Source organism: Rana temporaria, chromosome 7 (genome assembly GCF_905171775.1).
Source record: "Rana temporaria chromosome 7, aRanTem1.1, whole genome shotgun sequence".
Classification (NCBI taxonomy): domain Eukaryota; kingdom Metazoa; phylum Chordata; class Amphibia; order Anura; family Ranidae; genus Rana; species Rana temporaria.
This window is the reverse complement of record NC_053495.1, coordinates 205,801,553-205,820,346: the sequence shown is the minus strand read 5'-3', so window position 1 is coordinate 205,820,346 and position 18,794 is coordinate 205,801,553. Positions and strand designations below refer to the sequence as shown.

At 45.8% G+C, this 18,794-nt stretch overlaps 1 protein-coding gene across 4 annotated transcripts in view; it reads right to left on the bottom strand.

Moving 5' to 3' along the window:
* SZT2 (SZT2 subunit of KICSTOR complex) overlaps nucleotides 1-18,794 on the bottom strand; it is a 223,145-nt gene that overhangs the window by 163,370 nt on the left and 40,981 nt on the right. For all 4 annotated transcript variants that reach the window (XM_040360883.1, XM_040360884.1, XM_040360885.1 and 1 more), the window contains exons 22-25: nucleotides 14,313-14,504; nucleotides 13,841-13,941; nucleotides 11,217-11,349; nucleotides 3,433-3,564 (exon numbers count right to left, since the gene is read on the bottom strand). In XM_040360883.1, coding sequence (XP_040216817.1) covers nucleotides 3,433-3,564; nucleotides 11,217-11,349; nucleotides 13,841-13,941; nucleotides 14,313-14,504 — 558 coding nt within the window. The remainder of the gene's footprint in view (nucleotides 1-3,432; nucleotides 3,565-11,216; nucleotides 11,350-13,840; nucleotides 13,942-14,312; nucleotides 14,505-18,794) is intronic.

Genomic DNA, 18,794 nt, shown 5'->3' with positions numbered 1-18,794 from the left:
TTCATTTTGCTTGTGGGCATCGTGAAAAAAAAAATGTTTTCTTTTTTTTTTTTTCTTTTTTAGTCGTAAGCTACAGTTTAAAGCAAAATAGTTTTTTTGATGGAACCTCCACTTTAAGGGAGGAGTAAATCAAGGATATAGTGCCCGGTGACCCTGGAGAATGTAGGCACGTTTGCTCGAAGGGGGTTTTCTGGTAAGGAAAAGTATCATTGCGTCAGAGAGGAGATCCAATGGCGAAGTTGAAGATAGCGAAAATATTCCACTCTATTTATTTATTTTTAATAGGTTCTAAAACAGAAAGTAAAAAATACTGGGGTGGGGTGGGGTGGATTCTCACCGATGGAGTTTGAAGAGCACGCTGTGTAGATATAAAGGACGTGGTATCTTCCTGGCACTCGTTAGAACTGAAGAAGTGGCTTGGGAGAAGCTACAAAACATCTTCAGCATTACAGAAACAGTTTAACGTGACTAAACTACTATTAGCCGAGTCATTCTAGAGGTAATTAAGTTCCAATATGTACAATAAATTACCATCGAGCGCTCCTCTTCAAACTAATATGCGGTATTGCGATGATATGATGTACAACACCAGATGGCAGTTTTTAAAAAAGGATACAAACATCTCGTGTTATTTAAAATGTTCTAACCAGTAAACATTAAAATGCAATGTCCCCTTGGATTTATTTGGGCGATTATACGTAGATCACATGACTTGCAATATAGCCTATTTATATATTTCTGAGGCGAGCACTTGATGATAATTTGTTGCATATGTTGGAAATTTGAATATCAAGGAGATCACTGAGCAGCTGCCAGGTCTCTAAATCTTTTGTGCGTTGAAGTTTACTTATGTCTATAAATTTACCGTATATACATAGGTGTGCGCAGCCTATTGCATTAGGGTGTGCACCCCAAATCTCAAACATACATACCTGTGTCTAAATATAAATAGGGCAGCAGGGCCATGGACAGTGTCAGCAGTTTTTTTTTTTATTACAATTTTATTTTTTTTACAATTTTTTTAATTATTATTATTATTTTTACATTTTTTTATTATTATTATTATTATTTTTACATTTTTTATTATTATTTTTTAAATGTATTATTATTTTATTCTTATTATTATTATTATTATGAATTATTTATTTTTACATGTTTTTATTATTATTATTTTAAATTTTTTTTACATTTTTTGTTATTATTATTATTTTTTTTTTACAAAAAAAATTCTGAGCCCCATTGGGGGGGCTTTGGTGAAATACCAGGAGTCTAAACAGGTCCATGATGTCTCACTTTGGAGAAAAAGAAAGAAACTGAGGACAGAGATTCTCCGGTCCCTTTTCCTTGCAGCCAAGCAGCAGGGGAAATCTGCGCACCACATGGTGATTAGGGTGTGCCCAGGCACACCTGGCACACCCTGTGTGCACGCCTATGCGTATATACAGTATGCTATGGCCCTCCAGTGTTCAAGAAAGTCGTGGACTGTGGTGGGAGCTGCTGGCACCGAGAGGCTCCCTCCAGTGTCTGGACCGGCCCTGTGACGTCAGCCAACAGCGGGATTTAGCCCACTGTCAGTTTAACCTGGGTCACAGGAGTGCAGAACCATGTTCTGCACTCCTGTGACCCCGATAGGGAAATTGCATATTTTAAATTCTTTATTAAGATTGGTATCACAAATATCTAATAAAGCCTCCAATATCCTGGTTAAGGAGGGCAGATAAGGACAGAAGCATAGCTTTACCAAAGGAATGTCATTGTTAATTGACCAAGTCATTGAGGGGTCATATTGCAAATAGAGTTGGCTTGGGGGTTTGTCTGTTCCTTTTTAAAGTGGTTGTAAACCCTTTACAACCAATTTATGCTACAGGTAAGCCTAGATTAAGGCTTACCTGTAGCTACCCAGGATATCTCCTAAACCTGCAGGGTTTAGGATATATCCCGTGTCCCCTGCATGTGCCAATGTCATCAAGCACATGCGCAGTAAAGCAAACTGAAGCAATGGCATCTATGTGCCGTTGCTTCAGTCTGTGTGTTGGGAGTGACATCATCGCGGCTTCGGCCAATCACAGCGCCGGAACCGCGATACCCATAAGTCACTCCGGGAGAGATGCCGGGGCTTCAATCCAAGGAAAGTAATTCATAATTGGCTAGTATGCTATACATACTAGCTCATTATGCCTTTGTCTTTTAGGGTTTTTATTTTGTTTTTAATTTTACAACCACTATAACAAGTCTAAATACCATTGCCCAAGCTGGAACAAGTTACGCCGCGTACACACAATCAGTCCATCCGATGAGAACGGACCGATGGACCGTTTTCATCGGTTAACCAATGAAGCTGACTGATGGTCCATCGCGCCTACACACCATCGGTTAAAAAAAAACTATTGTGTCAAAACGCGGTGATGTAAAACACAACGACGTGCTGAAAAACCAAAGTTCAATGCTTCCAAGCATGCGTCGACTTGATTCTGAGCATGCGTGGATTTTTAACCGATGGTTGTGCCTACTAACGATCAATTTTTTTCCCATCGGTTAGGAATCCATTAGTTAAATTTAAAGCAAGTTGGCTTTTTTTTAACCAATGGTTATATAACCGATGGCGCCCACACACGATCCGTTTGAACCAATGAAAGCAGTCCATCAGACCATTCTCATCGGTTAAACCAATTGTGTGTACGCGGCATTAGTCTCACACCAGAGTTTGCAACCATGCAAGAGTCTGAACTGATCATCTGCCCATGTTGCGTAACAGCAAATAGGACTCCATGGCGGAAACAGCATCTTTAGTTTAATATTCTCGATCTTTTCCTTATCTTTATCTGTCATGATCTTTAAAAAAAAAGTGATACTTTTAAGTATTTGTGTGATCTCTCTTTGCACATTTCAAACACAACCCCAAAAACGTGATAAAACAGACCCACAAGGAGCAGTATGGCCAAAGGAGCTTTAGTGAATATGGAATACCTACTTGGTGTTCAGCTTTTTATAAATAAATTATTATATATATATATATATATATATATATATATATATATATATATATATATATATATATATATATATATATATATATATATATATATATATATATATATATATATATATACACATATATATATACACATACATACATATACACACATACACAGGGCAGGACTCAGGGTGGTGGGGGCCCCTGGGCTTGAGTGTTGATTGAGGGGCCCCCTCAAGCCAAGAAGCGGGGGGGGGGGGTCGAAGTTGTTGAGCGGGGGGGGGGCCGGGATCGAAGCAGATCGAGGTTGTGGAGCGGGGGGGGGGGCGGCCGAGATCGAAGCTGATCGAGGTTGTTGAGCGGCTGCCACCAATCTGAGTTGTTCAGCCCAGTCAAGCCCAATGGCAAGTCCGGCCCTGCATATATATATATATATATATATATATAATGTAATTTACCTGATGCGGGGGTGATGCTCAGTGTGGGGATCACAGCTCCTGATGGAAGGGTCTCTGACAGAAAAGAGTTACACAGTGAGCTTCCCTCTGTGGACGAGGAGAAATCTGGAGGGATCATCAACTTCTGGACATCTAGAAAAGAAACACAATAAAGATCAATAATATCCATGACTAGTATGAAACACGATGCAGAAATGATGTTGCAGCTTTGCTATGTGGTTAAGCATTTTATAACAACAAGCTCCACTCATATTTCTAGGGGAGTTTGTGCCCATTGAGCCGAAAAAAGAACATTTTGGGGTTAAGTACTGAAGTTGGACGAGAAGACCGGTTTCACAATCAGCGTTCAAGTTCATCCCAAAGGTGTTCAGTAGGGTTGAGGTCGGGGCTCTGCGCAAGAATACTTGAGATCCTCCACATCAACCTGGTCACACTTCAGTGCCTTGCCAAAGTATTCACCCCCTTGGCTTTTTACCTGTTTTGTTACATTACAGCCTTTAGTTCAATGTTTTTTGGATGGATCAGAACACAATAGTCTAAGTCGGTGAAGTAAAATTAGAAAAATAAATACATAAAACTATTTTTCAGAAATAAAAAAACTGATAATTGTCATGTTGCGTATGTATTCACCCCCTTTGTTATGAGGCCCATAAAAAGCTCTGGTGCCACCAATTACCTTCAGAAGTCACATAATTAGTGAAATGACATCCACCTGTGTGCAATCTAAGTGTCACATGACCTGTCATTACATAGACACACCTATTGGAAAGGCCCCAGAGGCTGCAACACCTAAGCAAGAGGTATCACTAACCAAACACTGCCATGAAGACCAAGGAACTCTCCAAACAAATAAGGGACAATGTTGCTGAGAAGTACAAGTCAGGGTCAGGTTATAAAAAAATATCCAAATCTTTGATGATCCCTAGGAGCCCCATCAAATCTATCATCACTACATGGAAAGAACACGGCACAACAGCAAACCTGCCAAGAGACGGGCGCACACCAAAACTCACGGAGCGGGCAAGGAGGGCATTAATCAGAGAGGAGCACAGAGACCTAAGGTGACCCTGGAGGAGCTGCAGAGTTCTACAGCAGAGACTGGAGTATCTGTACATAGGGGGACAATAAGCCGTACACTCCATAGAGTTGGGCTTTATGGCAGAGTGGCTAGAAGAAAGACATTACTTTCAGCAAAAAACAAAATGGCGCGTTTTGAGTTTGGGAAAAGGCATGTGGGAGACCCCCGAAATGTATGGAGGAAGGTGCTCTGGTCTGATGAGACTAAAATTTAACTTTTTGGCCATCAAAGAAAACGCCATGTCTGGAGCAAACCCAGCACATCACATCACCCAAAGAACACCATCCCCACTGTGAAACATGGTGGTGGCAGCATCATGCTGTGGGGATGTTTTTCAGAAGTCGGGACTGGGAAACTGGTCAGAGTTGAGGGAAAGATGGATGATGCTAAATACAGGAATATTCTTGAGAAAAAACTGTACCACTCTCTGTGTGATTTGAGGCGAGGACGAAGGTTCACCTTCCAGCAGGACAATGACCCCAAACTCACTGCTAAAGCAACACTTGGGTGGTTTAAGGGGAAACATGTAAATGTGTCGGAATGGCCTAGTCAAAGCCCAGACCTCAATCCAATAGAAAATCTGTGGTCAGACTTAAAGATTGCTGTTCACAAGCGCAAACCATCCAACTTGAAGGAGCCGGAGGAGTTTTGCAAGGAGGAGGAATGGGAAAAAATCCCAGTGGTAAGATGTGGCGAGATCATAGAGACTTATCCAAAGAGACTTGGAGCTGTGATAGCCGCAAAAGGCGGCTCTACAAAGTATTGGCTTTAGGGGGGTGAATAGTTATGCACATTGACACTTTCTGTTATTTTGTCCTATTTGTTGTTTGCTTCACAATTAAAAAAAAAAAAACACATCTTCAAAGTTGTGGGCGTGTTCTGTAAATTAAACAATGCAAATCCTCAAACAGTCCGTGTTAATTCCAGGTTGTGAGGCAACAAAACACAAAGAATGCCAAGGGGGGTGAATACTTTTGCAAGGCACTGCATATCTTTATGGAGCTGGCTCTGTACACAGGGGAAAGGAAAGGGCCTTCTCCAAGCCGTCGCCACAATGCTGGAAACTCACAAATGTCTTAACTACTTCAACTCCGGAAAGGTTTTACCCCCCTTCTTGACAAGGGCATTTTTTGCTATGCTACTGTGCTACTTTAACCACTTAAGGACCGCCTCCTGCAGATCTATGTCAGCAGAATGGCACGGCTGGCCACAGGCACGTATCTGTAAGTCCTCTTTAAGTGCCCAGCCGTGGGTCGCGGGCGCCGGTCCGAAGCTCCGCGATCGGTCCCCGGAGCTGAAGAACGGGGAGAGCCGTGTGTAAACACACCTTCCCCGTTCTTCACAGTGGCGCCGTCATCAATCGCGTGTTCCCTGATATAGGGAAACACGATCAATGATGTCACATGTCCAGCCCCACCCCCTACAGTTAGAAACACAGATTAGGTCACACTTAACCCCTTCAGCGCCCTCCTAGTGGTTTACTCCCAAACTGCAATTGTTATTTTCACAGTAATCAGTGCATTTTTAATGCATTTTTTGCTGGGAAAATGACAATGGTCCCAAAAATGTGTCAAAATTGTCCGAAGTGTCCGCCATAATGTCGCAGTCACGAAAAAAAAAAAAATCGCTGATCGCCGCCATTAGTAGTAAAAAAATTTTTTTTTATAAAAATGCAATAAAACTATCCCCTTTTTTGTAAACGCTATACATTTTGCGCAAACCAATCGCTAAACGCTTATTGCGATTTTTTTTAACAAAAATATGTAGAAGAATACGTATCGGCCTAAAAAAAAGAATGTTTTATATATTTTTGGGGGATATTTATTATAGCAAAAAGTAAAAAATATTGAATTTTTTTCAAAATTGTCGCTCTATTTTTGTTTATAGCGCAAAAAATAAAAACCGCAGAGGTGATCAAATACCACCAAAAGAAAGCTCTATTTGTGGGAAAAAAAGGACGTCAATTTTGTTTGGGAGCCACGTCGCACGATGAGGCGCAATTATCATTTAAAGCGACGCAGTGCCGAATCGCAAAAACTGGCCAGGTCCTTTACCTGCCTAAAGGTCTGGGTCTTAAGTGGTTAACTGACAATAGCTCAGTCATGCAATGCTGTACCCAAAAAAAAATTATATCATTTTTTTTTTATTTTACACAAATAGAGTATTCTTTTGGTAGTATTTAATCACCACAGTTTTTTTTTTTTATTATTATTTGTATTATTATAATAAAAGAAAAAAATATTTAGAAAATTATATATTATATGTGTGTGTGTGTGTGTGTGTGTGTGTGTGTGTGTGTGTGTATACAGGCATACCCCGCTTTGCGAACACTCACTTTACGTACACTCGCGAGTACGGACATGCCCGCAAGTGTACGTAAAGTGCCTCGCAATTACGGACATTCCCGCGCCGCGCAGCTGCAGTATGATCTGGAGGGCGGAGCTGCCGCCCAGAGTTGTGAGGGAAGAGGCAAAACGTCCTGCGCGTTGCCAGCAAGCCAGTCCAGCATTGCCTGTCGGCCCAGAGGTGCTCAGCATAGGTGCTCAGCATTGCCTGTCAGCAATCCCAGCGCTGCTCAGAGGTGCCGCCAGCCCAGAGCTGTTCACCAGCCACAGTCTGCATAATCGTAAGTACCGTACGCCCCCCCTGCTATTGGCCCTGACCCCCCCCACTACCAGCCCTGGACCCACATCATAGCCCCTGACCCCCCCACTGTTATTTTCATTGTTACAGGTACCTATCGTGCCTGCCAGCCCAGAGGTGCCCGCCAGCCAGCACCAAGGCCCAGAGGTGCCTGCCAGCAAGCACCAAGGCCCAGAGGTACCCACCAGCCTGTCAGCAATCCCAGCGCTGCTCAGAGGTGCCGCCAGCCCAGAGTTGTTCACCAGCCACAGTCTGCATAATCGTAAGTACCGTACGCCCCCCCTGCTATTGGCCCTGACCCCCCCCACTACCAGCCCTGGACCCACATCATAGCCCCTGACCCCCCCACTGTTATTTTCATTGTTACAGGTACCTATCGTGCCTGCCAGCCCAGAGGTGCCCGCCAGCCAGCACCAAGGCCCAGAGGTGCCTGCCAGCAAGCACCAAGGCCCAGAGGTACCCACCAGCCAGCATCAAGGCCCATAGGTACCCACCAGCCAGCACCAAGGCCCAGAGGTGCCTGCTAGCCAGCATCAAGGCACATAGGTGCCTGCCAGCCAGTACCAAGGCCCAGAGGTACCCACTAGCCAGTACCAAGGCCCAGAGGTGCCTGCCAGCCAGCACCAAGACCCAGAGGTGCCAGCCCAGCATTGCCCAGAGGTGTCCGCCAGCCAGCCCAGCATTGCTTGCCAGGTACGCATTGAATAATGGCAGATAGTACCAAAAAAAGCCGTAAATCAATTACTTTGGATATGAAGGCTAAAATGATTAAGTTGTATGATGAAGGTGTAACTCAAGCTGAAATAGGCCGAAGGCTAGGCTACACTCGGACTACAGTTAACACCGTCATAAAAAACAGAGAAAAACTTCTTGCAGAAATTAAGAGTGCTACACCTGTTAACACAACAACAATTCGAAAAAGAGATAGCATTGTTGCAGACATGGAGAGACTCTTAATACTTTGGATAGAAAATCAGACTACACGTCATGTTCCTGTCAACCAGGCAATTATACAAACTAAAGCCTTAAGTCTGTTCAATGACCTGAAGGCTAAGAAAGGTGAGACAGCAAAGGATGCAGAATTTTCTGCAAGCCGTGGATGGTTTGATAGGTTCAAGAAAAGGTCTAACCTACATAACATTAAAATACAAGGAGAGGCAGCTGCTGCAGATCATAAGGCTGCAGAAAGCTATCCAAGAGAGCTTGCCAAAATTATTCAAGATGGAGGCTACTCCATGGATCAGATTTTTAATGTGGATGAGACTGGTCTATTCTGGAAGAAGATGCCTGCAAGAACCTTTATCGCAATACAGGAAAGATCAATGCCAGGCTACAAGCCAGCTAAAGATAGAATAACCCTTCTGTTAGGTGGCAATGCTTCTGGTACCTTAAAGCTAAAGCCTTTGCTAATTTACAGATGGGAAAATCCAAGAGCTTAAGCCCCGGACCAATATGCAGCCTAAAGACCCAAGGGGTTTTTACAGTTCGGGACTGCGTCGCTTTAACAGACAATTGCGCGGTCGTGCGACGTGGCTCCCAAACAAAATTGGCGTCCTTTTTTCCCCACAAATAGAGCTTTCTTTTGGTGGTATTTGATCACATCTGCGGTTTTTAGTTTTTGCGCTATAAACAAAAATAGAGCGACAATTTTGAAAAAAAAGCAATATTTTTTACTTTTTGCTGTAATAAATATCCCCCAAAAACATATATAAAAACATTTTTTTTCCTCAGTTTAGGCCGATACGTATTCTTCTACCTATTTTTAGTAAAAAAAATCGCAATAAGCGTTTATCGATTGGTTTGCGCAAAATTTATAGTGTTTACAAAATAGGGGATAGTTTTATTGCATTTTTATTTTTTTTTATTTTTTTACTACTAATGGCGGCGATCAGCAATTTTTTTCGTGACTGCGACATTATGGCGGACACTTCGGACAATTTTGACACATTTTTGGGACCATTGTCATTTTCACAGCAAAAAATGCATTTAAATTGCATTCTTTATTGTGAAAATGACAGTTGCAGTTTGGGAGTTAACCACAGGGGGCGCTGTAGGAGTTAGGGTGCACCTAGTATGTGTTTACAACTGTTTGGGGGTGTGGCTGTAGGAATGACGTCATCGATCGTGTCTTCCCTATAAAGGGAATGACGCGATCGATGCGCCGCCATAGTGAAGGACGGGGAAGCCGTGTTTACACACGGCTCTCCTCGTTCTTCAGCTCCGGGGAGCGATCGCGACGGAGCGGCTATAAACAAATAGCCGCGCCGTGGTCCCGGATCGCTCCCCGAGCGGACCCGACCTCCGCATGTAGCGGGGGGGGTCCCGATCGGACCCCCCACCCGCTAATAGGCGAGGACGTACCCATACGCCCATGTGCCTGTACGTGCCATATTGTGGACGTATATGTACATGGGCTGGTCCTTAAGTGGTTAAAACTAGGCTTCCAGTGCATTGGAGAGCTAACAAAAAAGCATGGGTTACTGCAGCCCTTTTTGAAGATTGGTTTGACACCTGCTTTGTTCCAGAGGTGAAAGCCTATTGCAAGGACAACAATATCCCTTTCCACATTTTGCTGCTTGTTGATAATGCCCCTGGACACCCTCGAACACTAGATGAGCTGAACCCTAACATTCGAGTGCAGTTCCTACCACCAAATACTACCTCACTACTGCAGCCAATGGATCAATGCGTCATTGCCGCCTTCAAGTTAAACTACTTAAAAAGAACATTCAGTAAGTGTATTGCAGCAATAGACAAAGAAGAAGGAGACGGTAAAGAAGTCCTATCCAAATTCTGGAAAAGCTACAACATCTTGGATTGCATTAAAACTATAAGAGATGCTTGGAATGACATAAAGGAAACCACAATGAAAAGGGCCTGGAAAAAATTATGCCCACAGTTAGTTGATGATTCAGAAGGCTGTGAAGATCATGTAGCTACTGTTACTGAAAATATTGTAGATATGGCAAGGCAGTTAGAGCTGGAAGTGGAGCCAGAAGATGTTGCTGAACTGCTTGCGTCCCACACAGAGTCCCTCAGCAATGAAGATCTTCTAGAACTTGAAGAGGAGAGAGAAGAAGATGTGCAGGATGGGGTTGAGATCATTGATCATCAGCCTGAAGGTTTAACAACAAAAATTCTCTTTGAAGCTTTCCGTCATCTTGATAGCGCCATGGCTCTATTTGAAAAGCATGATAGGGATTTTGAAAGAAGTTCCAAAGTCAATGCTAACATCTCAGGGGCTTATGCCTGTTACAAAGAAATTTACAGGGAGAAAAAGAGAGCTACACTTCAAACCTCCATAGAAACATACTTTTCTAAAAGTCCATCAGCACGCGGATCATCATCAACTGACAGTCTGTTTCCAGCTCTGACATCACCACCGTGTCCTGCTCCTATTGCTACTTGTAGTACACCCAATTCTCCAGCAAAAAAAGCGCCTCATTTTTGAAGACTTGACTTGTGAAACAGAAGATACCTGCATACCTGACAGTCCATTTCCAGCTCTGACATCACCATCAAGTCCTGCTCCTACTCTGATTTCTTCTTGTAGTACACCCATTTCGCCAGCAAGAAAGCGTCTCGCCTTTGAAGATTTGACTAGTGAAACAGAAGATACCTGTATGCCTTCACCCTTCCTACCACAATGAATTATCTCAGCTGCTCTGGCCTTGCAACAACGAGATGGGGTAAGCTTACAATTTTTATTTGAATATTGTGTTTATTTTAGTTATCAATGCATTATTCATATCAGTTATGCTTGTAAATGACTATTGCAATGCAGTGCACACATTTAGAAGTGAAAAAAGGTATTGCTTCACTTTAAGTACATTTTCGCTTTACATACATGCCCCGGTCCCATTGTGTACGTAAAAGCGGGGTATGCCTGTATATATATTTTTTTTTTTTTTTACTTTCTGATATAAAACATATCCAACAAAATAATTAAATGTCTTCATAAATTTAAGCCAGAATGTATTCTGTATGTTAAAAAATAATAAATCATAATAGACATATTTTGATTGGATACACATAATGTATAAAGTATTTTTATAGAACATACCAGAAAAAGTGGCCGGAAGGAAGGTCAGCAGAAGGTGTTGCTGGTTCACTAGTCGAGCATAGCACCTCCACTGTGGCCCTATTCCATCGGTTAAGGTTCTGCCATCATCTGTCTCTTCTGTCGGACAGGGGATCTAAAATAAAACACAACAGAACTTCCAACAAGTATGCAAGACAAATGCATCTCTTTGGATGCCCACTGACTGGACAAATTAGGTAGGTGCTAGAGCTGCACGATTAATCGTTAAGAATGGGAGATCGCGATTCTTCCCCCCCCCCCCCCCCCCCCAGGATCTTAAAGCATTTTCCCGATTCTGTGCAGCATTCTCTGCTCAAGCCGAAAGCGGTCAAAGAAAAACCCCACAGGCAGTCTGCCAAGTTTCACAACATTTCTCAGTGGCGGAGCCAACTATAAACATTGTAACATTTTGTTCTTAAGATCAAAAGGACTGAACTTCGGTCTTTAACCACTTGCCGACCAGCGCGCGCACTTTTACATCGGCAGAATGGCACAGACAGGAAAATGGGCGTACAGGTACGTCCCTTTAAATTTGCCGCCGTGTGGGTGCGTGCACCCCTGCGGCGAGCTCCGTGACCGTGCCCTTCATGTCACGAAGTGGTAGGACGGGGGGGGGGGATGCCTGTGTAAACGAGGCATCCGCCTGTCGTCCTAGTGACAGGACATGACACTGATCGTCTGCTACATACAGCTCTCACCGTTCTTCAGCTCTGAGGACCGATCGCTGGACTCCAGCGGCGATCGGGTCCGGGGGTCCCGCAGCCACGGAGCTTCGGACCGGGTAGCGCCCGCGACCCACGGCTGGGCACTTAAAGAGGACGTACCTGTACGTGCTTGTGCCCAGCCGTGCCATTCTGCCGACGTATATGTGCAGGAGGCGGTCCTTAAGTGGTTAAATAAACAAAAATATCCAAAAGTTGAAGAGGGGGTGGGGGGGGTTAGCATAAAAGCGAAACTTCCTTTTTGGGTAAAGTTCCACTTTAATAGTGACCGATCTGCTTTCTAACAAACCCACAGTGACCCATAATAACCTGTCATTACATTAGGACAGCTTTGTGTCCTCCATGCTCGCCTGTATAAACATGACAACTGACACTGTACGAGGCCCCCCCATGCAAATACACCCATGCAAATCCAAATCTGTGCAGAACTCAATGTAACATAATATGTAACACTAACCATACAAGCAAATAAACTGCTGTACAACTATAGTTATTAAAGTGGAAGTCTAGGCAAAAACGAAACATCCCGGCATCTATAGACACCACCAATCTAACACTCACCTCTCTATCTCTGTAAAGAAAAAAAATAGTATACTATACATACCTTTTTTGGAAGCCGATCTGAACCGCTCTGACCCGATCCCACGCTGAGCTGTCAGCCGTGGCTCCACTATAGAGGTGGGTGCAGAGGAGACGTGTGACGACGGAACTCGCATAGTAACTCTATGGGTGACGTCACTTCCCATTCATTTCACAGCCATTGTCACCCGTGTTCTCTGCAGAGCTTCCGCCGGTGGAGATCGGGTCAGATCGGCTTCCAAACAGGTATGTATACTCATTTTATCTTTACAGGGATAGAGAGGCGAGTGTCAGATCCGTAGTGTCTATAGATGCAGGGATTTTCGTTTTTGCATGGACTTCCACCCAGAAATTTATTTTTGGACCAAAAATCATAAAAAAAAAAAAATTTTACTTACCAGAAATAGCGGTTGCTATGCTGAAGTCCCTAATCTGCCTCTTCATCGTCAGCGGCTGGTCTTCTTCCTCCATCCTCCTCGCGGTGTCTTCTGGTGAGTCTTCTGGTGAATGCGGCGCGCTGCCTTCTGGGAACTGTGTGTATCCCAGAGAGCAGCCGGCCCATTCATAAAGCGCTGCGCGGCTCACGCATGCGCAGTAGGAAACGGGCAGTGAAGCCGCACGGCTTCACTGTCTGTTTCCCTTACTGAGGATGGCGGCGCCGGGAGCTGCCAGGATCGAGGGACAGGCCTCGGGGGGGCCGACATTGCGGGCGAGTCGTGCCCTTATTAAAAGTCAGCAGCTACAGTGTTTGTAGCTGCTGACTTTTAAAAAAAAAAAAAAAAAAAACAATTGCGGGTGGAGTCCCTCTTTAACCACTTAAGGACCGCCTCCTGCACATATATGTCGGCAGAATGGCACGGCTGGGCACAAGCATGTACAGGTACGTCGCCTTTAAGAGCCCAGACATGGGTCGCGCACGCGACCCGGTCCGAAGCTGCGGGACCCGCAGGCCCGATCGCTGCGATCGGTCACAGGAGCTGAAGATTGAGGAGAGGCGACACACCTTTCCCGTTCTTCACAGTGGCAGTGTCATTGATCATCTGTTCCCTGATATAGGGAAAGACGATCAATGACGTCACACGTCCAGCCCCGCCCCCCCCCCCTTGCAGTGCCGAATCGCAAAAAGAGGCAAGGTCCTTAACCTTCCCCACCTTCCTATGAGAAAGCGGATCCCTCACTCTGTTGTAAATCACAAGAAATGATCAAAGTGCCCCCCTGGGATCTCTGGCTGGTGCCGGATCTCAGGCAGAGTATTGCAACTAGCCACTTCTACTGTCCAGCAAAGTCAGTCATTTCCAGCATTACCTGTAGGGTGCCTGAAGAGTTGGAAGCCCCTCGTAGACCATTCTGATGTAAGGGGATGGAGCCCCCAGGCTCTGAAGTGGAGGATTGTCTCATGAGGTCCTCTGTAAATAAAAAGCACAATTCAGCCTTTAGGAAAAAGACTCTGTCCCCCCCCCCCCCGCTGTCTTCTGGGAGACAAACAGGTCCCAGAAGACATTGGAATCACTCAGCGCGACTCGTGTATGCGCAATAGGGAACCAGGAAGTGAAGCCCCAAGGCTTCACTTCCCGATTCCCTTACCGAAGATGGCGGCGGCTGCACCTGAGAGCCAAGGGATAGATCGGCTTTGTGTGCCGACATGGTGGGTGCCCTGGACATGCAAGTGCCCTTATTTTAAAATTCAGCAGCTGCAGTATTTGTAGCTGCTGACTTAAAAAAAAAACATAATAGGCGGAACTCCGCTTTAAGTAGTACAGGAAGGACTTGTACCTACCTTGGGTAGAGGAGAAAGGGGCGGGGTGTCCATCGCGGTCACGCTGGAGAACCTGATCCATGAATGTTTGGTGGTCTTGCTCATAGAGAGGGATCTCCTGATCATTGACGTCACTCTGCAGACAGCCGTGAAACAAGCTAAGCAGCATATCATTGGGCAGAGAGGAATCTGGTGGTGCATTGTCAGGCTCAGCTGTGGGAGAGACACAATTTAACAAAAATCTATCAGCTGCTCACAGAGACCAGATCAGTTTTACTTCCAAATCCTCCAGAACCATAATCATGTACGCTTGGATAACCTATGAATGAATATTTATGTAAGAACAATTGGAAACCAGATGATACTTTGCCCGCAGAAAGCCGACATCCATAGGCTGATGACATGCGCCATCGCCATGCAATCACCAGCAAGCAATTTAATCGCTAGAGTTGCTGGTGATTTGATACAGCAATTGGGTTGTGCTCTGCAACAACCTGCACTCCATCAGTGATTGTTGTTTTATTTATTTTTTCTTCTAATAAACATGTTAAACTGGTTTTGCACAAAGTTGCCTCGATCCTCCTCTTCTCGGGTCCCCCGTTGAGTGCACCATGGCAAGCCGCTTACTATGGGGGCACTCATGTGTGCTCGCTCCCGAGTCCCGCTGTGTGTGTGTGTCCACAAGACACACAGAGTAAGGGTCAGTCCCTCCTAACTGGCTGCGATTGACAGCAGCAGGGGACAGAATGGCTTCCCTGTACATCGCTGGATGGAGATCAGGCTCCAGTCAGTATTAAGGCTCCATTCACATCTGAGCGTCAAAACGATTGAAGCGCGACGCTCACATACGCTGGAGGGGAAAAATAACATTGTTGTCTATGGAGATGGTTCACATCTCCATGCCGAACGCCGAAACGCAGATCGCGTGAAGCTCAAACAAGTCCCGGACCCTTTTTTGTCGCGCGTAATCAGGCGGTTTCGGCGTTCGGCATAGCCGACAATGACATATAAAAAACCGGGGTTAAAAACGACGCGTTTTGTCACGGCAAATCGCGGTACAAAACGACGCGCTAAGGCTGCATTCACACCTTAGTGCAGCGTTTTGTACCGCGATTTGCCGTGACAAATTGCGGTGTTGTGTACCGCGATTTGCCGCGACAAAACGTGTCGTTTTTAACCCCGTTTTTTTACATGTCATTGTCGGCTATGCCGAACGCCGAAGCCGCCTGATTACGCGCGACAAAAAAGGGCCCAGGACTTGTTTGAGCTTTACGCGATCGGCGTTTCGGCGCGGAGATGTGAACCATCTCCATAGACAACAATGTTATTTTCTTTATCGTACATCACGGGACACAGAGCAGCATATTCATTACTATGTGGTTATATGGAGTACCTTCAGGTGTTGACACTGGCAATCTCAAACAGGAAATGCCCCTCCCTATATAACCCCCTCCCATAGGAGGAGTACCTCAGTTTTTACGCCAGTGTCTTAGGTGTTAGTCATGGTTTAGCTTGCCTCCGCATCCTTGGGATTAGGTGAGCTACCGGTTCTGTCCAAAAAAGCCTGAGCGCTAAAGTGGTCAGTAACCGGACCCCAAACCCTTGGGGTATAGCCCATAATGCTTTCTTTTTAAGAGAGCTGGACCCTGGGCCCAGAACTTAGAAAACCTTTGGGCGCCTAATGTTTTCTGTTTGCCAGGGTGCTGTATGGGTCCAGGACAGTGGATCCTTCATGGAAGAAGAAGGTTCCCAGGGCCTGAAGGTCTAGACATCCCCACGGAGATGGGGGAAGATTGGGCCTCTTGCTTGGCAAAGTCCTGCGGCATGGAGCAGGTAAGTAAGGGGAAAAACTTGCGGAACTTGGCTCTTAGCAAGTTTTTTCTGGGAGGTCACAGGGGACATGCCTAAGGTTATGCATTGCATCTGGCAAACCAGTCACATATCATGAAGATAGGATGGCTCTATATGTTATCATTCCCCATAAAAAGTGACCTCCCTGGTAGTGTTGGAAAAGCTGTGAGTGGGGCCTTTTGTGTACAAATGTATGTGTGTGTCAGAGAGCTATGCTTACCTGCAAGCCTCCAGGCGATGCTCTATCCAGTCCTCTTCCTCATGCCTGCAAGGCAGGCAAAAAACGCTGACCTCCTCGTGTGTTCCAGGCCTGCGGCTGCAGGAACAGAGAGGCCCTTCCTCCCAACCCCCCCCCCCGTCGGCGGGCGCGCGCGCGGTGCGCGTGCACGTGTTATAGGCGCATTTGGCGCCGTTTTAGCTGGGGGGGAAGGGCGGGTCAGTGGCTTAAGGAAGGGGCGGCCCTTCCTTAGTGCCACAGCTCATTCAATACTTTGGCTTGAGGGAGGAAGGACTGGAGTGAAGCACGGGGCGCTGAAGACACACAGTGGCCAGAAAGAATACTACAGTCTTCAGAAGATTGTGGTTTAGCCTAGGAATAGGCTGTTTTTTCTTTTCCATCTCATAGTCTTTTCTTTGGCAATACTACTCAGGGGGATAGAATGTTTTTTCTTGCCTAGATTGAAAAAAAAAAAAAAAAAAAGAAGAAAAGTTTTTTTCTTTTGGAAAAAAAAAAAAAAAAAAAAAAAAAAGTGTCATCTGGGGTAGAGGAAACATTTTTTATTCCCCAAACAGGTGTTTGGGCATTTAACTATTTATAAGTCCCAGGTACCAATAAGTAGCAGGTGTGCCTCGGTATTGTACCATGGCATCAAAGAACAAGCCAGAGGGTACAAAAGGTGGGGATTCCCCCACAGAGTCTGAGGTCTCGGACAGAGCTATGCCGCTGCTTTCCCCACAGGGAGCCTTTGGGCCATCGGGATCTGGGGCTGGAGCTGACGCGAGTCAACCCAACCCTAAGATGGTCACGGAGGAGGTGTTGCTCACCTCTTTAAATGAGATGCGGAGAAGCATGGGAGAAATGATAGCCGCAGCTATGCGGGGTAGTAAGCGGAATAGATCTCCGTCACCCGTGCGCGGACCCTCGGAAGAGGAGGTCCTTTCCTCTGGGGAATTGGACGACCTCTTGGACAAAGACCAAGTAGGTTCAGGGATCGAAGATCCGGATACAGAGGAGTCTGGGGCAGTCTCCCTGAGGGAGAGCTGGTGGATTCAAGGCTTGACGGACTTGGTCCATAAGGCATTCAACCTGCCTGTACCAGATCTCCAGGTATCGACGATTTCAGCTTTGGGCTCACTGAGGGCGCCTCAAAGCAGTGCTGTGTTTCCGATCCATCCTCTATTGGAGGGAGTCTTGTTCCAAGAGTGGAACAAACCAGACAAGGTGTTCTTACCACCTAAGAAATTTTCTGTCTTATATCCTATGGAAGAAAAGTTTTCCAAGAGATGGGCTTCTCCTGCAGTAGACGCAGCCATCTCATGTGTTAACAAATCGTTAACATGTCCTGTAGAGAACGTACAGGTTTTCAAAGATCCAGTTGATAAGCGCTTGGAAGCACTACTTAAGAACTCCTTCACTTCTGCAGGGGCAGTAGTACAGCCAGCCGTGGCTGCGATTGGAGTCGCTCAAGCTTTATCAGATCAATTTAAGCAAATGCTTGAACTTATTCCTGCCGAGCAGGCAGAAGAATTTTCGGATGTCCCTAAGGCCATATGTTTTACGGTAGACGCAATCAAGGATTTCATCCAGCAAGCGTCACGTTTATCGTTATCCCTTATCCATATGAGAAGACTCTTATGGTTGAAAAGCTGGGAGGCTGAGCCCCCATGCAAGAAGCTCCTGGTAGGGTTCCCCTTCCATGGAGGACGGCTCTTCGGAGAGGACCTAGATAAATACATTCAGACCATTTCAAGCGGCAAGAGTACACTCTTGCCAACTAAGAAGAAGGTTCAGGGGCCTGCGTTTAAACGACAGTCCTCCCCTGGGCAGGGGCCCTCTAATGCCAAGCAGTATCGACGGCCTCCTGCAAAAGCAAACTTCGGCTTCAACAGCAGATCACAAGGACAGGCTGTTAGAGGCAAAAGGCAGTGGTTTCGCAAGCCAGCAAAACCAGCCCCCAAGTCTACCTCATGAAGGGGCGCCCCCACCCACGAAGGTGGGGGGAAGGCTGCGACTCTTTTCGGAGATTTGGGAAGCCAGCATTCCCGACGAGTGGGTACGGTCTTCCGTGGCCACAGGCTACAAGCTAGAGTTCCTAAGGTTTCCTCCTCCTCATTTCCAGGAGTCGAGGATTCCAAACGATCTGGAGAAAGGAGCCGCATTAAGATCGGCTCTAGATCATCTACTTTCCCAGGGAGTAATAGTAGAGGTACCAGTCCTGGAACAGGGGCTGGGTTTCTACTCCAAAATAATGGAGGCTACGGCCCCCCGGGTGTTCACGAAGGTTCTAGCTCCAATCCTAGCCAAGCTAAGGATCCAAGGGGTCACGATCCTAGCATACCTGGACGACCTCCTAGTCATAGACCACTCGTCTCCCGGCTTGGAGCGAGCAGTGGCCCTCACGGTCCAATACCTCGAGAGGTTCGGCTGGGTCC